General features: G+C 36.8%; 4 protein-coding genes across 6 annotated transcripts; 1 reads left to right on the top strand and 3 right to left on the bottom strand.

The window, feature by feature from the left end:
* Positions 1–394: 394 nt before the first annotated feature.
* Positions 395–3,463, bottom strand: LOC114723151 (prostaglandin E synthase 2). Its single transcript, XM_028909302.1, has 5 exons — positions 3,217–3,463; positions 3,029–3,104; positions 2,720–2,814; positions 1,158–1,325; positions 395–1,070 (listed from the first exon to the last, which is right to left on the bottom strand). Exons 1-5 carry the CDS (start codon positions 3,230–3,232, stop codon positions 904–906), a joined length of 522 nt encoding a protein of 173 aa, XP_028765135.1. The 5' UTR covers positions 3,233–3,463; the 3' UTR covers positions 395–903.
* A 1,308-nt stretch (positions 3,464–4,771) lies between these two features.
* Positions 4,772–12,294, top strand: LOC114723115 (vacuolar protein sorting-associated protein 35B). Of its 2 annotated transcripts, XM_028909273.1 has the most exons (22): positions 4,773–4,982; positions 5,063–5,159; positions 5,249–5,372; positions 5,679–5,864; positions 6,211–6,298; positions 6,487–6,543; positions 6,626–6,715; positions 6,796–6,918; positions 7,631–7,705; positions 7,773–7,832; positions 8,326–8,442; positions 8,553–8,792; positions 8,865–8,930; positions 9,085–9,174; positions 9,496–9,585; positions 10,123–10,212; positions 10,387–10,455; positions 10,823–10,903; positions 11,001–11,108; positions 11,361–11,464; positions 11,642–11,755; positions 11,837–12,294. In XM_028909273.1, the coding sequence occupies exons 1-22, from the start codon at positions 4,890–4,892 to the stop codon at positions 12,042–12,044; spliced, it is 2,370 nt and encodes a 789-aa protein (XP_028765106.1). In that variant the 5' UTR covers positions 4,773–4,889; the 3' UTR covers positions 12,045–12,294. The 2 variants fall into 2 exon arrangements, with proteins under 2 accessions (XP_028765114.1, XP_028765106.1); XM_028909281.1 differs by lacking the exon at positions 10,823–10,903 and having other exon boundaries at positions 4,772–4,982.
* Positions 12,295–12,863: 569 nt separating this feature from the next.
* LOC114724150 (uncharacterized) lies at positions 12,864–16,717 on the bottom strand. Of its 2 annotated transcripts, XM_028910467.1 has the most exons (3): positions 15,567–16,717; positions 14,215–14,256; positions 12,864–14,091 (listed from the first exon to the last, which is right to left on the bottom strand). In XM_028910467.1, the coding sequence occupies exon 1, from the start codon at positions 16,310–16,312 to the stop codon at positions 15,653–15,655; it is 660 nt and encodes a 219-aa protein (XP_028766300.1). In that variant the 5' UTR covers positions 16,313–16,717; the 3' UTR covers positions 12,864–14,091; positions 14,215–14,256; positions 15,567–15,652. The 2 variants fall into 2 exon arrangements, with proteins under 2 accessions (XP_028766300.1, XP_028766293.1); XM_028910460.1 differs by lacking the exon at positions 14,215–14,256.
* Positions 12,985–13,518, bottom strand: LOC114723408 (uncharacterized). Its single transcript, XM_028909601.1, has one exon. It carries the CDS (start codon positions 13,516–13,518, stop codon positions 12,985–12,987), a length of 534 nt encoding a protein of 177 aa, XP_028765434.1.
* Positions 16,718–18,901: the final 2,184 nt, after the last annotated feature.

The following is an 18,901-nucleotide window of genomic DNA, read 5'->3' as shown; positions in this document are numbered from 1 at the left end:
AATTTGTCCAGCTTATAAATAGTTTTTTTAATCATAATTTATAAAATAAGACAAATATATATAAAAATTTTTTTATCTCAATTCATGTAAAACTTGCTTATAAATAATTCTAAACGTGATTCCAACTAAAACCTACATCAGACAGAACGAAAGGCAAGGGCTAGTTAATTCTGCGAGACCCTTTAAAATTACATTTTACTGACATATCTCAGTTGGTGGGATTATGCTGCAGTAAATTCCTCACCAATATACAGGAAAAACACTGCAAGCTCAACATAAATTTGATGCAGCACGCCCAGAAGCATCTAGAACTCGTGCATTTAAAAATTAAATACGAGACTCGCGAATTTCATACATTACCGAAATATTAAACAAAAAGTAGCTACTCCGAATATTTAATGTCTCAAATAGTTAATTATAGTTTTTATATTATATATACAATTACCATAGATTAGTATTACAAGAAACCTGACAAACTTAAAAGAGTAAATTGAATTCTTCAAAAATGAGTAAATAGCACTTTACCAAAAAAAAAGAGGAGTAAATAGCACCAATCGAAAGAGCCTAACAATAACGTAGCTACTCCAGTCCTGTCCAAAGCCACCCTATAAACTGATTGCCTACCAAAGGCCCTTATTCAATACCTGTGTAATCAGATTGGGGCAAGAAAGAGATTTGCTACCCATCCCAAAACGAGATGAATACTATTACAATGCGCTATTTTAGGACGCAGGTACCATCGCACAACAAACTTATGTCCAGAAACCGAGGACGTAAGCAAAACACCAAACTCAGTAGACTGCTCATTCACATTTCCCCAAATCTATAGCATTCCCTCAAATCCCCACAACAACCCCCCCTCTCAAGGGGACCCCCCAACCAAGGGGGGAAAAACCCCCTGCTCTATCTCATTGCATCAACACAAGAGGATTGTCCCACTGCTTCTTCCATATCAGAGTACCACTTCCCGATCTGTGTGTGCTCTACCATATCTCTACCAGACTTGAGGTGGCGGATAGGCCTCAGGACGCCAAAGACTGCAAGATCGGCCAAATTAGGTTTTGATCCGCCTGTCAGAATAAGTAACATGCTAAGTTAACAAGTTCAAATAGGTGTGTGTGTGTGTTTACAGCTATAACGAAAGTAGTTCAACAGACCAAGAAACTTCCGGCCTTTCAAAGCGTCTAACCATTCTTCAGCAGCACCGTATAATGCCGCTCGTTCATCAGCAATGTTGTGCCTCTTCTTCAATTTCTTTGACACAAAATACATAGCCGCAGCCCCACCATACTTCGCAGTTAGCCTCTCAAAGAAGCTAAAATTGCCTGCAAATATAGAGGACAGCTTTTCAGATTATATACAGATCATAATTTGCTTGCCTAAATTAAGCTTAACAATTTGATCAGTGGAACTCATGTATCCAGGAAAAATGATTTTAACCATGAGGGTTGGGTTAGCTACTATCCATTCCGTCACACATAATATAGGGTCATTGGTGATAACCATCATGGTTGGGTTATTTAATTTTTCAAACAAAATGGGAAATTGTTACAGGGAACCGGGAAACGGAACATATCACAATTGAGATAACCACAAAAACCAACCGCCAGTCATTTAACTTAGACAACCTCACCATCATTCAATCAATCGAGTATAACAAAAACACCAAAAGAAATGAGCTCATGGTTCTTACCCTTCTATTGCTTGTATTACGTGTCATCATATCAAGGATGCTTGGTTCATCTCACAACTATTGAACAATGAACCTTTAGATCTAACAATCCCTTGCCTTTCAGTAACTTGTTCATATAAATCACAGCAAACAATAGATATCGTAAACAACTATTAATATAATTCAAGAGTCAAAACTCAAAGTCCATGTAATATTTCTATAATGGATTATATTGATCACACACGGGCAAACTATGGATCCGAGGCGGCAGGCTCTGCACCATCCAGATTTAAATCCTTAAAATACCATAAAAATCTCACACCCAGATCCAAGGGGCTGAGTTTTATAAATGCCCATTGGATCAGGGTATTTTGTCAATATAGGAGTAATGTACTTCTGCCTCACTGGACCTCTAAGATGTCAGATGAAGCTTCCCGCTTTTAATTTTTAAAATAAAAACTGAAGGGAGGTCTAAACAGTGTTTATTAAGATTTCAAAGGATTTTCCGGATCGATATTTTAATAATTGCAATGGTCATTAAACCAATTGAGGCAAAATTTAATAAAACTGATATATATTATTTTATATATTAGAAGATTATGAGAAAATCAAAAGAAACTCCTATTAATAAATTTCATAACTTAATATTAAATATAAATAAGTTAATCCATAATTACATTTTGAACTCAAAAAAGTCAGCCAACAGTCATCACCATAGTATTCATTAAATAAATCTATAAATATAATCTATAATTATTAATAACTAACAATTATTATATAAAAGAATAAATCTTATATAATATTAGAATTAGAACATATGAAAAATCATCTGAAAATGATGTTATTATGTGCTAACAACAAAAAAATTAGAAAGTAAAAGAGAAAAAAGAGCTGATCAAACTAGTAATCCGGCTAGTTTCCCACTCTTTTTCCCCAACTTTTTTATCTTTGAACCAGTTTTAGCACTGATTCACTGGTTGAGTTTCCTTGAGGTACATTAGATCATAGTTTAGATTAGACAAACCTATGGCTTGGCTGAAATCTTACCTCGAGCAGTGATATAGTCAAATGACTCAAGGGCCTCAGGAACAGAGCGATATATGTTTGGTGATAATATATGCACCAAGTGGTTATCCACCCACCTATACCACAAGAAACAACATCATGTTAATGCAATTTGTCAGAGGCTAAACCCACACCCGCTCAATTCAACAAGTGAAAAAATTGATGGCAGCAGGTTTCCTAAATTCCAATGACACTAGCCTATTTCACTAGAGTGAGAAAAGACAAGTAAAATGGCACGAACGTATCCAATAAGTAAAAAAGAAATGGGTAAGGAGAAGAAGAAAAACATACCCACGCCACCTCTTTTCTTCATCAGCATTTAGGTCATAATCAGGATGCATCCTTTTAAGTAACTTGTCAATTATGTCTGCAAGAGAGGGAAAGATTACAAACGCATTCAACATATATTAAATCCAGGGTTTCTAACATTCTTTACATTTTTTCATGGATGGAAGTATTATTTTGAAACAAAGTCGCACCTGATGAATCAACCATTTGTTCACTATCAGCTGTCACGATAGGGACCTTCTTGTAATCAGACCACTTGATCTCCTTTTTGTTGATTGGGTTTACTTCCACTATTTTGTATGAAATATCATAATAGTCTAAGAATGCTGGAAAAAGTAATGCAAGGAATTACATTACGACGGTGATCATTATGCATATTAATTTAAAGTACACCTGTAAACATATTCTATACGCCACTGAGAAAGACATGATAACACAACCCTACTATTTTACTTCAATCTTATAATTCCCTTCTGTCGCAGTGAAATCGTTTAAATTATCCAGGTAAAACCTGTAGAAGGATATCTGAAATTATGACAATCATCATCGAAGAATAAAAGTATCATACTATAAATGGCCAATCTTTCCCCATCTAGACCAAAGAAATCTCAAAGAATCAGAATTAGAAGTCAGAAATTAAAAAGCTCTGCAAAAATCTGCGACGGCCAATGAGGGTTGGAATTGGAGCACGTGCCATAGAAGACCAGTTGAGGGGGAGGGTGATACGTTGTGCCATTGGCAATCCCGGAGACGGTGGCGAAATCATTTCTGATGGCTCTGCCTAGGAACACCGCTCGGTTAAACCCTCTCATGATCACTGAAAATTTTATCGAATTGCAGGCTGGGGTTTTAGGCGGAGAAATGCTCCAGCGGGTTTGTAAGGATTTTTTTTTTATTATTAAAAAAGTTCATAATTTCACTTCCTCCACGTCCGCTATGGCACGCCAGCTGCTAGCCGAAGTAAAGCCCAGTTTGTGTTGGGCCTCTATATATTCGTTTATCGTTTTTAGAAAATTTTATTTCTTCGATATGAAAATTTAATTTTAATTTAATTTCAAACATAAATTTTTTAACAATAATTTCATCCTTGAGTTAAATCCCTGTAGGTGCCTTTTCGTGAAAATAGCGAGAAATTACTTATAAAAATGAAAGAGTGAAAAATTAATACTCCCTCCGTTCCTTTATTATAAGAGACGAATAACGAATTACGTTAATAAAAAACAGTTAAAATTAGTTAAGAACAATCAATGTGTAAAAAATATAATTTTTTCTCCAAAAATGCCCTCATTAATAAGGAGAGAGCATGAGAGAGAACAATTAAATTATTGAAAGAAAGAGAAGTGAGAGGGAGAGAGTGTGTGAATTTGAGACAATAAATATGGGTAAAATAGGAAATCAACACAAAAAAGTAGAGACAACTTTTAAAGTGTCTCTTATATATAGGAACATGCCATAAACACTAAATGTCTCTTATAATAAGGAATGGAAGGAGTAATATTTTATCTTTATACTTTTCATCAATTTTAAAATAGCTTGTAACTAGCACCAAAAACCCCTTTAAAAAAGCCTACAGTATAGAAGGATTAATAAATTTTTTTTTTAAAAAATAGAAGATTGGAGGCATTCGGTTAACGGCGTTGATGCAGAGTGCATACCCCTTGACCCTCGGTTCCAAGCTCTAACATCGGAATAAAAAATTTACTCGGCTTGATCGCGTTTCGACTACTTTCGAGTCATCAACGATATAGGTACGTAAGACTCACTGAACTCGACATTGCCTTGGTAGTTCCGACTTCAGCTGATCTGCTTGCATCCGGGTGATCAAAATCAAGCCCTCTCCTATAAAAACATAAATATCACAAAAATGATAGTAGACGGAATAGAAGACGAAGAGAAATGGCTCGCCGAGGGGATAGCAGGCATTCAACAGAATGCCTTTTACATCCATCGCGCCCTGGTATCTTAACTTGATGCAAACCCCTATCGATTCTTCACTTCATCCTTCTGATTTGCTTTAATGCTTTTCTCTTCTCTCAGGATGCCAACAATCTCAGGGAAGCCCTAAAATTCTCGGCTCACATGCTATCGGAGCTTCGAACTTCCAAACTTTCTCCTCACAAATATTATGAACTATGTAAAATTCCCCTTGGCTTCCTAATTTATAATTGTGAGCTCAAGTCCTCTTGCAATATTTATATAGATGCTTTTGGTTTGATTCCATAGATATGAGAGCCTTCGACGAGCTCAGGAGACTGGAGATTTTTTTTAAAGATGAAAGCAGACACGGCGTTTCAGTTGTTGATTTATATGAGCTTGTCCAACATGCTGGAAATATACTGCCTAGACTGTAACTAGTTTTACATCCTCATCTACCTTTGCTGTTATTCTATTTTCTAGTTTCTGGTTGACTTCACACGTTTCTCTAAATTGAATAACCTTGTATATGATTTTGATTTCACCTGCACCCTTCTCTTCACTTGTTGCTTCATAGCGGAGCTTCATATCTGAACTGAATAACTTAGTTATGCTCTTTCGTTTCTTGTGAAATAAGCAGTTGAAAATTTCGATCTCTCCTTGCTCCGGTGTCTTCCCTTGCTGGAAATTCTTGTGCATGTTCATCCCTTATCTTTTCATATGTTTGTTGACTTACCAGGTATCTACTATGCACGGTGGGATCTGTTTACATCAGATCTAAGGATGCTCCTGTCAGGGAAGTTCTTAAAGATCTAGTGGAAATGTGTCTCGGTGTTCAACATCCAATTCGTGGTCTGTTTTTGAGGAGTTACCTTTCTCAAGTCAGTAGAGATAAGTTACCGGACATTGGTTCCGGTGATGAAGGGTAAGGCAATCACTTGTTTGGATTCCTTGCTGCTTCATTCTTAAAGTGCAGTCATTCATATATACATTCATCGTATCTCCCTAATTCTTGGTGCTCATATTAAAGTAATTATTAATGCCAGTCACCAGGATAACTGAGTCTATGGCTCCATGGTCTCTGGCACATGCAACTTTGTGAATGTCCCAACTCCCAAGCCTGTAGATTTGTGCGCACATGGATTTTTAGTATTTCTGCATGCGATCATGTTTGTGATTTCAATTTTGAAAATACAAACCTTATCTTATGTTATTATGCTGAACAAGTACCAACAGCGTACTTATTGAAGGGAGACACTGTTTTCCTGCAGGGATGCTGACAGTGTGATGGATTCTGTCGAATTTGTTCTGCAGAACTTCACAGAAATGAATAAGCTTTGGGTTCGCTTGCAGTATCAGGTTCCCTGACCTTCAACTCTTATTTGTCTTAGTTGATGCATAGCACCACGGTACTTGCATGCCATAAAAGTAAAAATGAATCACAAGAGGATGCTTTTTGGCCATGCAGGTGTTATGGTGCTTGTGAATCATGCATAATCTTTGGCGATCCTGAGCTGAGGCCTTCAATTGGGATTTCTGGTCTGCAGGGGCCCAGTCAGATAAGGGAGAAGAGGGAAAAAGAAAGGAACGAACTTCGTGATCTTGTAAGAAATTATCACCTGGTGAAACTATATGCTATTCATATTAATGTTATATATTTAATTTTTCTTTTCTCAATCATTATAGGTTGGAAAGAATCTCCATGTACTGAGTCAAATAGAGGGCGTGGACCTTGACATGTACAAAGATACTGTTCTTCCAAGGGTCTTAGAGCAGGTCTCATGATTATTTTCTTATCATCGGAAGCATTGGTATCATAATAGGCATTCGCCTTATCTTAAAATTGGCTTGCCCAGGTTGTCAACTGCAAAGATGAGCTTGCCCAGTTTTATCTGATGGAATGCATAATTCAGGTTTTTCCTGATGAATACCATTTGCAGACTCTTGAGACACTTTTGGGTGCTTGTCCCCAACTACAGGTGGGTATGATGATCAAGATTGAAATATGAGATTCTTAATATGCTTGAAGGTCAAATCTATACATATACAAGCAGAATCAAAGTCACACTCAAAGTACTTATCATTGTTGAGATTGTAGAAAACTTCATTTATCCATTCTTCTGCTATATCTGTGGTTTCTCCCCCATGTTCAACACCAAGTTTTGATCTCCTGCAGCCTGTCTACTACCTTCTTTACTTCAAGTATGTCTTATTAAAAGGTTTTAATTAAAAAGCTTTATAATATTTTGATCATAACTTTGCCTATGATGGTTAAAAAGTATACGAAGCATGGTGCCTTTTCAATAGTTGCTTAAAGATGTGATTTTCTGAACCTAGGCAGTTTAGCCTGGTAATTGCTAACCTCTTGAGTTGGATCTAATCACTCCTCATATTATTTGGCTTGAAATTTGAATATGAAATTAAAAATATCAACGTGGTCAATTTATAAAAATGTTTTACCTTGTATATTCAACCTTTTTTTCCTACACCATTAATCTGCATTGCCATTGTATGGAATAGAATCATTCGTGGGTCTTCAGAATCTATTTAAAGCGATTCTCTTGCAGGGGAAGAATGAAACAATGCAGAAGCTATTCATAAATAAAATCTACAAGCATTATTTCAATTTTCGAGAAGTTGAAGACCAATTTTCTTCCTTTTGACTGGCATTATTCTGTAATTAACATGCAGCCGACAGTAGACATCAAGGCAATATTATCTCAGTTAATGGAGAGATTGTCAAATTATGCTGCCTCAAGTACTGATGTAAGTCACATGCTCTTCTCATTATTAATTAATTTTCCATATGTTGATAATATTGTATCTACATCAGGTTTTGCCAGAATTTCTGCAAGTGGAAGCATTTGCCAAATTAAGTGGTGCAATAGGCAGGGTAAGGTGACTTTTTCCTGTGGTTACAATTTTGACTTTATGCTCGTTCTTATAGCATCCTTTTAAAAGAAACTTGTTGTTTCGTTTTACTGTACTTCCAGAGATTTTTATCTTAATGTTTTCAAAAGCTGTGATTATTCCTATTCTTTAGCATCGGTCTTTGTGTTATGCTAGTTCTGTTACTGGTGATTGTCATGTTTCTTTCTCTTATAACTCACTCGAGACTAGTTAGCCTTCCCGGTTCTAGGTTTTGGTGGTTACATTATTGTTAGTCTCTGAGTATAACATCTGTATAACCTACTTCCAGGCTTTTTTGTGGTAAAAAAAAGTGTCAATGATAGTCAATGAGTCGCTTGAGTCAGGACCTGACCTTATTACCTCACTCCCCAAGAAGTGGAGAGAAGAAGGACTCCACTTCCTTGTGGTTACTGATTATAATTATTATTGAAATCGTAATTCTAGACCATAAGTCCATAACCTGCACTTCACTGCAGGTTATTGAAGCACAGGCCGACATGCCTATTGTGGGAGCCATTGCATTGCAAGTCTCTCTTCTTACATTTACTCTCTATGTTCATCCTGATCGGCTTGATTATGTGGATCAAGTACTGGTATGTTTCTTCTCAAAAGTTCATTTTCTTGAAATTCTGCTTTCATAGGGCACTATTTTGATAGAATTAGCATTTTATGGTAGCTGCATTTTGATGGAGACTTTTTGCAGGGAGCCTGTGTCAAGAAACTTTCTGGAATGCCAAAACTTGATGACAACAGAGCAACAAAACAAGTTGTTGCACTTTTAAGTGCTCCATTGGATAAATACAATGATATTGTGACCGCCTTAACACTATCTAATTATCCCCGTGTTATGGATCATCTTGATAATGAAACAAATAAAGTTATGGCCATGGTTATTATCCAAAGCATAATGAAAAATAACACTTGCATCTCCACTGCTGATAAGGTATGCTAACGTGCTATTGGTTTTGCATTATGAATTTACCTTTATTCAAACATAAAATGTGTGCCTTTGTAGGTTGAGGTGTTGTTTGAGTTAATAAAAGGGCTTATCAAGGATTTGGACGGAACAGCCTTGGATGAGGTTGCTTTCAACTCCATAATCTTTCAGCTGTTACTTTAAAATTATCTTTCTCTTTTTTTCGCCCCATTTTATTGCATATTTCAATTTTTTTTTTTTTTATTATGCTTGATTTGATTAAATCCTAGTCTAAATATCTCTTACAACTCATGAATAGTATGATGAAGAAGATTTCAATGAAGAACAAAATTCTGTTGCCCGCCTCATACACATGTTTCATAATGATGATCCTGAAGAAATGGTAAAGGTATGTTCTACTATGTTCAGAATCAATCGCATTAATCTTTTATTCTATTGAATGTTTTTGAGATAAACATTGCTGTAATAGAGTTGTGTAAATTGGATTCCTTTTTTAGTATTTAGGTAGGTATATGTTGAACTCATGTTGTTGGAATGCTAAAATGTTTATATTTATAACACTTGCCCTTTTTATCTCACTACAAATATAAATCAAAATCGCATGTTTCCATTTAGTAATTGATCCTTAAACTGAATTCAGATTGGTTTTGTATATGGTGTATTTATATTGTATTCTACTTCATATAACTTGTGATTTTCTGGCCTTCAGATTATATGTACTGTGAAGAAACATATTATGAATGGAGGACCAAGGCGCTTACCCTTCACAGTTCCTTCCCTTGTATTTTCCGCACTTAGGGTATCTTTCTTCCTTGATTGCACACTTGTTTTTTATGTGTTAAAAACATCTTAGCGAGGCGTCTCTTTTAAGTTGAATGTGCATTTCTGCAAAAATGCATTTACTTGATCCTGTTTGTCCTTTATTCAACCCCTTAAAGTGACGTGTGAAGTAACTTATTTGTGCTGGGACAATGCAGAGGTAACTCTTATCCTTAAAAGGTTAACCTTTGTATTGAAGGTTCCATGTTTTTCGAATATTACAATTCTCATCCACTTCTAACAAGATATCCTGAAGGCAGCAAGGCATAAGAATTTGTACTTCTGATGCCGTCTGATGCCAACTATTTCTGCCAACTCCTAGTATATATTTAAATTACCCGCTAGCTATGCATTAAATAATGCATCTGTCAACTCCTAAACTTTCTTTTGCAATGGGAATCAATCTACCTGTAATACAATGGTGGGTTTTAATTCACAATAATGTTATCTGGGACGGAACAATTTCTTCTTCATTTTTGTTTTCCTGTTGCTCTTCTGATTTATGATTTCATTTCAGTTAGTTAGGCAACTACAAGGGCAGGATGGAGATGTTGTGGGAGAAGATATTCCTACAACACCCAAAAAAATATTTCAACTCTTAAATGAGGTAAATTTTAAGAATTAAACTCTAGAAGAATATAAAACCTATGCACCACAACATTGAAGTATTGTTTGCGGCGTTGAATGACAAGTCTCTTTTGATATTTATATAAAAACAATAGGAACTATGCATTGCTATTATATTATTTGATGGAAAAAGCATAATTTTTTTTGGTTGTAGACCATTGAAGCTCTTTCTTCTGTTCCATCTCCGGAGCTGGCGCTTAGGCTGTATCTCCAATGTGCTGAGGTATCCCTTTCAAAAAGTGACGGGAAATAAATGTTATGTTTCTGCCCATGTTATTCCCACACATAAGGACTCATAAAGAGGGAAGTAAGGGGCTAGGGCTTCATTCTGCACTGTGAATTATGCATGGTTTATATATTTCCAGGTTGAAGATCGTGCATGTCTGAATAATGAAATAGTTTCTAAGGACTTGAATAATAATCGCAAGCCTCTTACATATAGTGGTTTTTTTAATTGTTATTGTAACATGTTCACTGTTTGATCAAAAGTCACTACGCCTATTATCTTGAATTAATGGCCCTCTTAAAACCAGGCAACATTTTCAGTAACTGATTTTATTCTGGCTTTTTTTTTTTCTTGTGACAATCAGGCTGCTAATGATTGTGACCTTGAGCCTGTTGCTTATGAATTTTTCACTCAGGCATTTGTATTATATGAGGAAGAAATTGCGGTAATCATTAACAAAGCTGTCCATTTTAAGATTTCCCTAATGTGACCGTAGATATAGTGTTTTTGAAAAAAGAAATGTTTTGTTACAATGCTTTTAGGACTCCAAAGCTCAGGTAACCGCAATTCATCTAATTATTGGGATGCTTCAGAGGATGAACGTCTTTGGTGTTGAGAATAGGGATACTTTGACACACAAGGCTACCGGGGTAAGCATCTGATGAGTTTGCCAGTAGTGTGTCTTTCAGAACAATATATACTGGCATCTCTTTTTTGTCCCCCCCCCCCCGGGGGTAAGCAAGCTCTGCGAGCTTGCAGGCAGGGATTGAACCCTGATTCCTAGTGCCACAAGGGCACCATCCGTGCCACCAGGCCAACAGGCCTCAGGCATATACTGGCGTCTCTTATTGAGCACAACGTGGTCATGGCAATACCTGAATTGATAATCTTGCTTCCCACAGTATTCTGCAAAGCTCTTGAAGAAGCCTGATCAGTGCCGGGCAGTCTATGCATGCTCACATCTTTTTTGGGTTGATGATCAAGATGGTCTTAAAGATGGTGAACGGTAAGCTGGCGAGGCTAACTTTGTTTTATGAATTGATGCCCGGCAGTATTGATTGGCAAGGTTCCTTGTATTTTAAATTCATGTGTTAACCATTGTTAAGCATTGCTTTATACTGTGTAATGAAGAAAGTCCAAATGATGTTTTTCACTTTGTCATTTTGGTGTGTGGCGTGTTAAGGGTATTGCTTTGCCTTAAGCGTGCCTTGAGGATTGCAAATGCTGCTCAGCAAATGGCCAATGTGACCAGGGGTAGCAGTGGTCCAGTAACTCTGTTTGTTGAAATACTGAACAAGTCAGTCACGTCAAACTACCTCTGGTGTTTTTAATAATATTTTCGGTAATGAATGTTAAAATTGTGATTGAATTGCTCCAGGTACTTGTACTATTTTGAGAAAGAAAATCCACAGATTACAAGTTCTGCAATTCAGGGGCTGATAGAATTAATCGCCACTGAGATTCAGAATCCAGCTTCGGATGTTTTCTTTGTCAGCACATTGCGGTACATACAATTCCAGAAACAGAAGGGTGGACTACTGGCCGAGAAATATGATTCTATCAAGATTCGATTCCCGTTTGTGTAACAGCGATGGAATTTCTCTACTAAACCCTAAATATCATCGTTGAGTCTGTCAGTTTCTTTTTCTTTTCCCAATTCCATGCATCGTATTCTTTGCGGTTTTTAGGGAATGTGATCTGAGGAACAATCTTGATAGTTTAATGTTCATAAATTCATATGTGCAATGGTTTTTGCTGGATGCAATTTGTAGGACAAGGATAAAGAGTTTAGTATCTTCGAATTTGTGTTGTCCGCTGATTGATCATTTCTTTTTGCGCCCGTCTCTTTATATGTTTGCCCCTTTTCATATCGATTTCTGTGCCAACACCCCAATAACTCGTCTAGTCAACTAATAAGGGCTCGTTTGAATTGATTTATAAGTAATTTTTCAAATGTAATTTATAAAATATGAGGTAAGTATGTGAGAAAAGTTTTGTCTCGGTTTATGTGAACTTGCTTAAAAGTTTGTTTTGAACGGAGCTCTAAACAAGCTCTAAATGTAACTTGGCAAATTTCATCCCAACCAGCCTCTTGCATTGCCGGCAATATTGCGCGTCATGTAATGCTAAAATCTATACTAAAAGGGTGTTTGAATAGAAACCAAACTATGGTTTCAAAAGTGTTTTTACAGTTTACGAAATAAATGTATGAAGTAATTTATCTCGTTTGACAGAAACCAAACACTCTCTAAGTAGCACGGGTTGTAAATGAAGTACAGGCAATGAATAGCCGACCACGTTAGGAAATATGTAGGCTGGCAAGACGAAGGTAATTACAAAGAATCGGATAAGTGACCCTACTTGTCAGGCCAAACTATATTCACAGTTTCCTGCTCTGTGGAACGTGGAGAAAATGAGATTGGCCGTTTGAGAGGCTTCAACCTCCTATCAATTTCTTATTCTTGATCACAATTTTTTTTTTTTGAATAACAAGGCAAGCTACGCTTGAAGACAAAACAAACAAAATTACATCTGGTCAAAGGCCCCCATATTGGCCTTCAAGACATCCTGAGCAACTTGCGCCACACAATATTGTCTATGGCCTGTTGAAAGTGGCCTCATTTCCCTACTCGACCCATGAGTTGACTTTGTAAGATAATCTACACACTTCAGTGCTTCTCTGCATGTATGACGGATTTCAATATCCCAGGTGGAAAAAATGAGCATCCTGGTCTCTTGTGTCTCGCTACTCAAAGGGTGTCCATCTCCACTATCCATCAACAAAAGTTGAATAGCTTCCAAGGAGTCCGCAGACAGCTGAACCTGTGAAAAGTTCATGTCTTTGTACATCCTCAATCCCGATCTGATAGCCAGTAATTCTGCTGCAGTGGACGGGGCATAGCCTAGATCTTGTTGAAGTCCCCTGAGCCAATTTCCTTGATCGTCTCTCGCAACTCCTCCACAAACAGCTTGGTTTTGGTGAAAGACTGAACCATCAACATCCACTCGAACATATCCAGCTCGACGTAATTTCCATTTGATGTTTTCTCTGCCTTCCATCTGGAAGATTGAATCTTGCCATTTTCAACTCCTTCCATCAGGTGATATAAGGAAAGATGAATCGAGTTGCATGGCTGAGCGCTCGATCCCTCGAAGCTTTTTCAACACCTGTTCTTCCAAATCAGCCAGCACAGAGTTCCAAAAACTTTTATTCAGGGCCACCTTGCAACCCTTCTCGTGCCATCTTGATCACAATATTGAAGAGGTCTTTTGTGCCGCCTTCTTTTGCTTTGTCGGTTGAAGAACCACTTTGGTGGCAGCGTCAGATTCAGCTTTCGCATTCCGCAATCAGAGACATGAAAGCCCATATTAGTAGTGTCATTAAACGCCCAGTGCATGCTTGATAACAACGTTTTTGAAACTGCTCTCGATTTATGCAGGAGCAACAATAAGCTTTATCAATTTTTCTCGCTTGAGCCTGAGCAAGAACAAACGCAAGTGCGTAGAGCACAACAGAACATGATAATAGCAACCTCTGCCTTCAAAATTGAGCGTTAGGATGGTCTGTTTGGGCTGCAGTAATAGGCTTTGCATTTGGATGTTCTCTGAAAAACTGCCCATCTTCCCGAAGATCTGCACATCAATTTTGAATATTTATGATTGTTAGCAAGGTGATGCTATAATCACTGGGAGGGAAAATCGAAGTCAGTAGGAAATTTAAGCACGTGACACCTATAAAATACAAATCCATAATACCTTGTTATACCATGTAACATTCATCTTTGTAACCCAATAATCCTGTGTGTTTCAACATTATCAAACGATTATGATCTTAACAGAGGTCGGCATCCTCTTCATATAATTAAAATCCACTTCTAATCAACCATGTTGACCCATATCATCTTGCTCGCTCAATCGCCAAATCCACGACCTTTTGACGTTTGGAGTAACTTGGCTGGGATCATGCTCAAACGATGATTTTCCCCGTTTATGGTTTTATAAAAATGTAATGTTAAAAAAAATTAAGTTTTATTTAATAATATGTTACTGTGAATTTAAATGTTAACAACGAGGTAATTTAACTTTTTAATGTTTAAATTATTTGAGTAAAATTACTATCAAGCATCAAAAAAATGGCAGTGAGGAAGGTTGGTGAGACTTTGATCGTCTAACAATGAGGCTAAGGGGAGAGGGAGGGATGGCACACTTTGAACGTTAAGGAGTGTGGAGCGATGGCTCCCATGTGAGAAAGATGAAGGAGGAAGAATGAATGATGGGCAACAGTAATGGTTGAGTACTGTGTCCACTGATGAGAAAGAGGCAGGAAGCGATAAATCAAATAAAAATTTATCTGATTAGGGACTTTTTTGTCATTTTGATTTTATTTGTATTTAATTAAACATAGGTAATAAATTTAATTTTATCATTCTTAATATTGTACTCCTCCGGTCCTAATTATAAGACCCAATTAACTTATTTGAGGAGATTAAGGAAGTAAGTTAAGTTGGTTATTTATAATAAATAAGTATTGTCATTCCTAAAATATCATTGCTAATTAAGTATATTGGCTAAAACTATCATTATTAGAAGAATTATCTTGGAAAAAAATACATAAATATAAGAGACAAAATGGATTGGGGTCTTATAATTAGGACCAAATAAAAAGTCAAATAGGGTCTTATAATAAGGACCGGAGGAGTATCAAACAACTTCATTGTAACCATAATTGCATTACATTCCATTTCTAATCATTCCATTCCATTACATCCCCAATGATTCCATTAACCAAACGGGCTATAACCCATAAGCTCAGAACAATACGCATAAAAACACTAAAACTTCCTGATATTTGCCAGTTTCAAATATATATATATATATATATATATATATATTTAATTTAAGCTTAAAGCTCTCAACCGAACCAACCGAGCCTGGTAAGCTTTAGAGGACAAAAAGACTAAAGCAGACCGTATTTTTAATCCATAACAGCTTGGGCTCGGCTTCGGCGAAACAGATTTAAATCTGCTTCAGAACAGAGTTAGTGAACACACACTTCTCCCTGAAAAAACACGGGAAAAATCACGATCAGCTGTTGATCACTTGCTGACCTTTTATTTACGCAATACTACTGAACAGCGGAAGCCATCACCGGCGCACCCACTAAACATTCCACCACCAAATCGCGGATGCAACTTCAGCGGAGTCGCAGAAGTCGCCGGAGATCGTCGGTTGCGCCCGCGTCAACGCCGGCGGCCCCAGCGTTGCAACTAAGTTTCTGTCTCAGAGAAAACTTGGGTAGCGGCAAGCTGCTGGGTGGCGGAGACAGACTAAACACCGAACCCGGAAATGTTTCGAATTTTCCCTCTCCTGACGCCGTGGTTAAAACGATAGGAAGGTACCTGGGAAGGTAAGCCGGGTCGGGTCCCAACCGATTGCTCTGATGGACGTGGAGAAGCTCCGATATGGATCGAGATGCTGATTTCAGATCTCTTTTCACTTCTTCTCGCTTGGCTTGTTTTGATATCTTGGGCGTGAGGGACGCGTCTCTGATTCTGTTCCTTCGAGTGGGGGGAGGAGGGCAAGAGAAACCTTGACTGACGCTTCTAGAAATCAGAGGCTGCTGAAGCGCAGAAATCGGTAGAGGAAGCAGAGGTGGCTGTTGGTTTTGTCGACAATGGTGACTGCCGACAGATGAAGACAGAGGATGCGAATGAGGGTGTAAGATAACCCCATAGACGCCCGAATTCTCCGACGATGGGCTGGAAATGAAAGCTCCCCCCCCGTTTTTCTTCGGGGTTTTGATTTTGATCTGCTGACAAGGAACGATTGATCGCTCAGTTCTGGAAGCTGCCATGACAGAGGCCAATGAGTAGAAGTTAGCGAGGGATTAAGTTAGATCAGAATATATCAGACAGTATAAATGAATTATTGAGACTGGGATTGTCGATGATCTTCTTCAGAACAAGCTGATCGTCGGGAGACTGTAAATCTGCAGATATCTGATTTTGGAAAAAATTGCCAGCTAAAACTGAGAAACTCAGCGGATGATAGCGCAGAAAAGGCCCCGTTTCTTTCCTGGAGACTAAACAAAAATCTATACTTTGATCAAGTAAAAATGAGAATAAGGCGACTCAATTGATCTGGAGCGAAACAAAAAGAGTGTGTAATCTGGAGTTGTCGACCCCCCAAGGATCTCAGAAACCCTGACTTTCCAGGGGTTTGTCTATATTTTCTATACCGTGCAATTCTATGAACCCATATGCCGGTTCCACCTTTTTATGCAGTGCAAGCTCAACGGCTATATTATTATTAATATATAAAGAGGAAAACCATGCATTATGCGTCACGTTATCTGTATTTTAATAAAAAATAAATTAAGTAAATTATATATGTGTCACGATTACTCCGAGATTACCGACAACCACAGCGGTCTAAGTCCAAAACCGGGATGCAGTAGGGCGGCAACCGCCGAAGCGTTGCTGGCCGTACGATTGTCTATTTTTGAAATGGCCGTTGAGAAGACTGTGACCGTTGATGAATTCCTCCAAGTGGATCGAGTCGGACGAAATATTGAGGAGTCTAGTCTTGGACCATTCGCGTCTCTTGCATCGCAGGCCCCGCAATTTCGAATAGCCTTCCACTACTGACTACACAACTTTCGTTCCCTTCCCTCTGCCAATAATGATGGGGTCCTCCTCCCGTTCCACTATTCGTGCCTGCTCGGAAATTAGTTAGATTCGGTTGGGGAAAAAAATGTTTCTTTTATTAAAACCTTTTTTTTATTTATAAAATACAACGTTATTAAAATTAGGTAAAACGATACATAAAAATTAAAACCTGTTACAAAACTAATAGAAATATAAATGATTTGATAGGAGGTTAGAGGAGAAGTTGGGGAGGTTTATGTCCACTTTACATTCGCTCATTATGTATAAAATTTTGATGCAAGACTTTATTTTTATGCCTCCAGTTATTAAAGTTGGGAAGAAATAATACACGAGTTATATTGCACTCGTTTCGTAATGCTTTATAAATCTTTTTTGCCCCCCCGGGTATTTTTGTGTTTCGCGGTAAAAAATGTCGTCTTGAAGAGTTTTGCGCTTCCTTTTTTAGACCAGCAGTTTTGCGCTTCACAGTGTAAAATGTCGCTAGAAGAAGACAATGATTCGTTAACAATCCTGTTTCAAAAATATTGTTAGATTAAGGGGATATTTGGACGGAATCAAAACTATAGCTTTAAAAGTGCTTTTACGTTAATAATCTTGTTTCAAAAATATTATTGGAAGAGTTTATCTCGATTTGCGGAAAAATGTTTTTCAAAAGCACTTCTGATACTTTCCAAACACTTCTTAAGTCTGAGTTAATTAGGAACCGGTGTTAAAAGAAAGGCATTTTTAAAAGTTCATGCTTTTCTAAAAATTGGCGGGCCAATTGTAAATTATTACCTCTGATCTTTAATATGAGAATTAGTTTGACTTTTAATTTAATCCTAAATATAAGATCCCAATCAATTTTTGTCTCTCATATTTATTCATTTTTTTAAATAGATCCTGTAGCAGCTATATATGTTAAAGATTTTATCAAATAGTAGTTCTAATTAATACACATGATTAATAAAAATATTTTAGGAAAGATGACACTTAATTGTTACAAATAACTAAATACATATGATTAATAAGGGTATTTTTAAGAAAAGCGATACTTAATTATTACAAATAACTAACTTAACTACTCAAGTTAGTTAATAAACTTTTATACTAGCTCTGATCCTAATTATAAGAGCTAGTTGACTAATTTGAGGAGATTAAGGAAAGAGGTTAAGTTAGTTATTTGTAATAAATATATATTGTCTTTCCTAAAATATCCTTATTAATCAAGTGTATTGGCTAGAACTACTATTGTTAGAAGAACTACATTGAGAAAAATGCATAAATATGAGAGATAAAATGGATCGGGATCTTATATTTATGATTAAAATAAAAATCAAATAATGTCTTATTATTAAGGATTAAAGATAGTATTACTTTCTCTGTGTTGAATTTTTTAGAAATGGCGTGTTTCTATTTATAAGAAGCAATAATAATTTGTTTAAAATTTCGAGTATCTCTTTTATTTTTGCCTTCATTAGTCATTAGTCAACCTCATTACACTGATTATTCGCTCGTCCACTCACCCTCTACTAGTACTTTTTTTGGAAAAAAAGTCATGCTACCTCCGATCATTAATATGAGAGTTATTTTAACTTTTAATTAGGTCATAAATATAAAACTTCAATTTATTTTTTATCTCATATTTATCTATTTTCTCCAAAACAATACTTATAGTAGTTATGCGCATTAAATATTTCACTGTACAGTAGCTCTAGCTAATACATGTTATTAGGAAGAATATTTTAGAAAAGACAATACCTATTTATTATAAATAACTAACTTAACTAATTTTT

The sequence above is a fragment of the Neltuma alba genome, unplaced genomic scaffold (genome assembly GCF_004799145.2).
Source record: "Neltuma alba isolate B1F8T4 unplaced genomic scaffold, ASM479914v2 tig00002374_pilon, whole genome shotgun sequence".
NCBI lineage: Eukaryota > Viridiplantae > Streptophyta > Magnoliopsida > Fabales > Fabaceae > Neltuma > Neltuma alba.
This window is presented reverse-complemented; position numbering and strand designations above follow the sequence as displayed.

What these genes read in the sequence shown, in the direction of transcription:
- LOC114723115 (XM_028909273.1), top strand. Translation starts at nt 4,890, where the DNA reads ATGATAGTAGACGGAATAGAAGACGAAGAGAAATGGCTCGCCGAGGGG. An exon ending in GGAACGAACTTCGTGATCTT is followed by an intron (nt 6,544 to 6,625) that starts GTAAGAAATTAT and finishes CAATCATTATAG; the next exon opens with GTTGGAAAGAATCTCCATGT. An exon ending in ACGGAACAGCCTTGGATGAG is followed by an intron (nt 8,931 to 9,084) that starts GTTGCTTTCAAC and finishes ACTCATGAATAG; the next exon opens with TATGATGAAGAAGATTTCAA.
- LOC114723151 (XM_028909302.1), bottom strand. An exon ending in GAAGAAAAGAGGTGGCGTGG is followed by an intron (nt 2,815 to 3,028) that starts GTATGTTTTTCT and finishes CTTGTGGTATAG; the next exon opens with GTGGGTGGATAACCACTTGG. An exon ending in TGACTATATCACTGCTCGAG is followed by an intron (nt 1,326 to 2,719) that starts GTAAGATTTCAG and finishes CTATATTTGCAG; the next exon opens with GCAATTTTAGCTTCTTTGAG.
- LOC114723408 (XM_028909601.1), bottom strand. Translation starts at nt 13,518, where the DNA reads ATGGAAGGCAGAGAAAACATCAAATGGAAATTACGTCGAGCTGGATAT.
- LOC114724150 (XM_028910467.1), bottom strand. Translation starts at nt 16,312, where the DNA reads ATGGCAGCTTCCAGAACTGAGCGATCAATCGTTCCTTGTCAGCAGATC.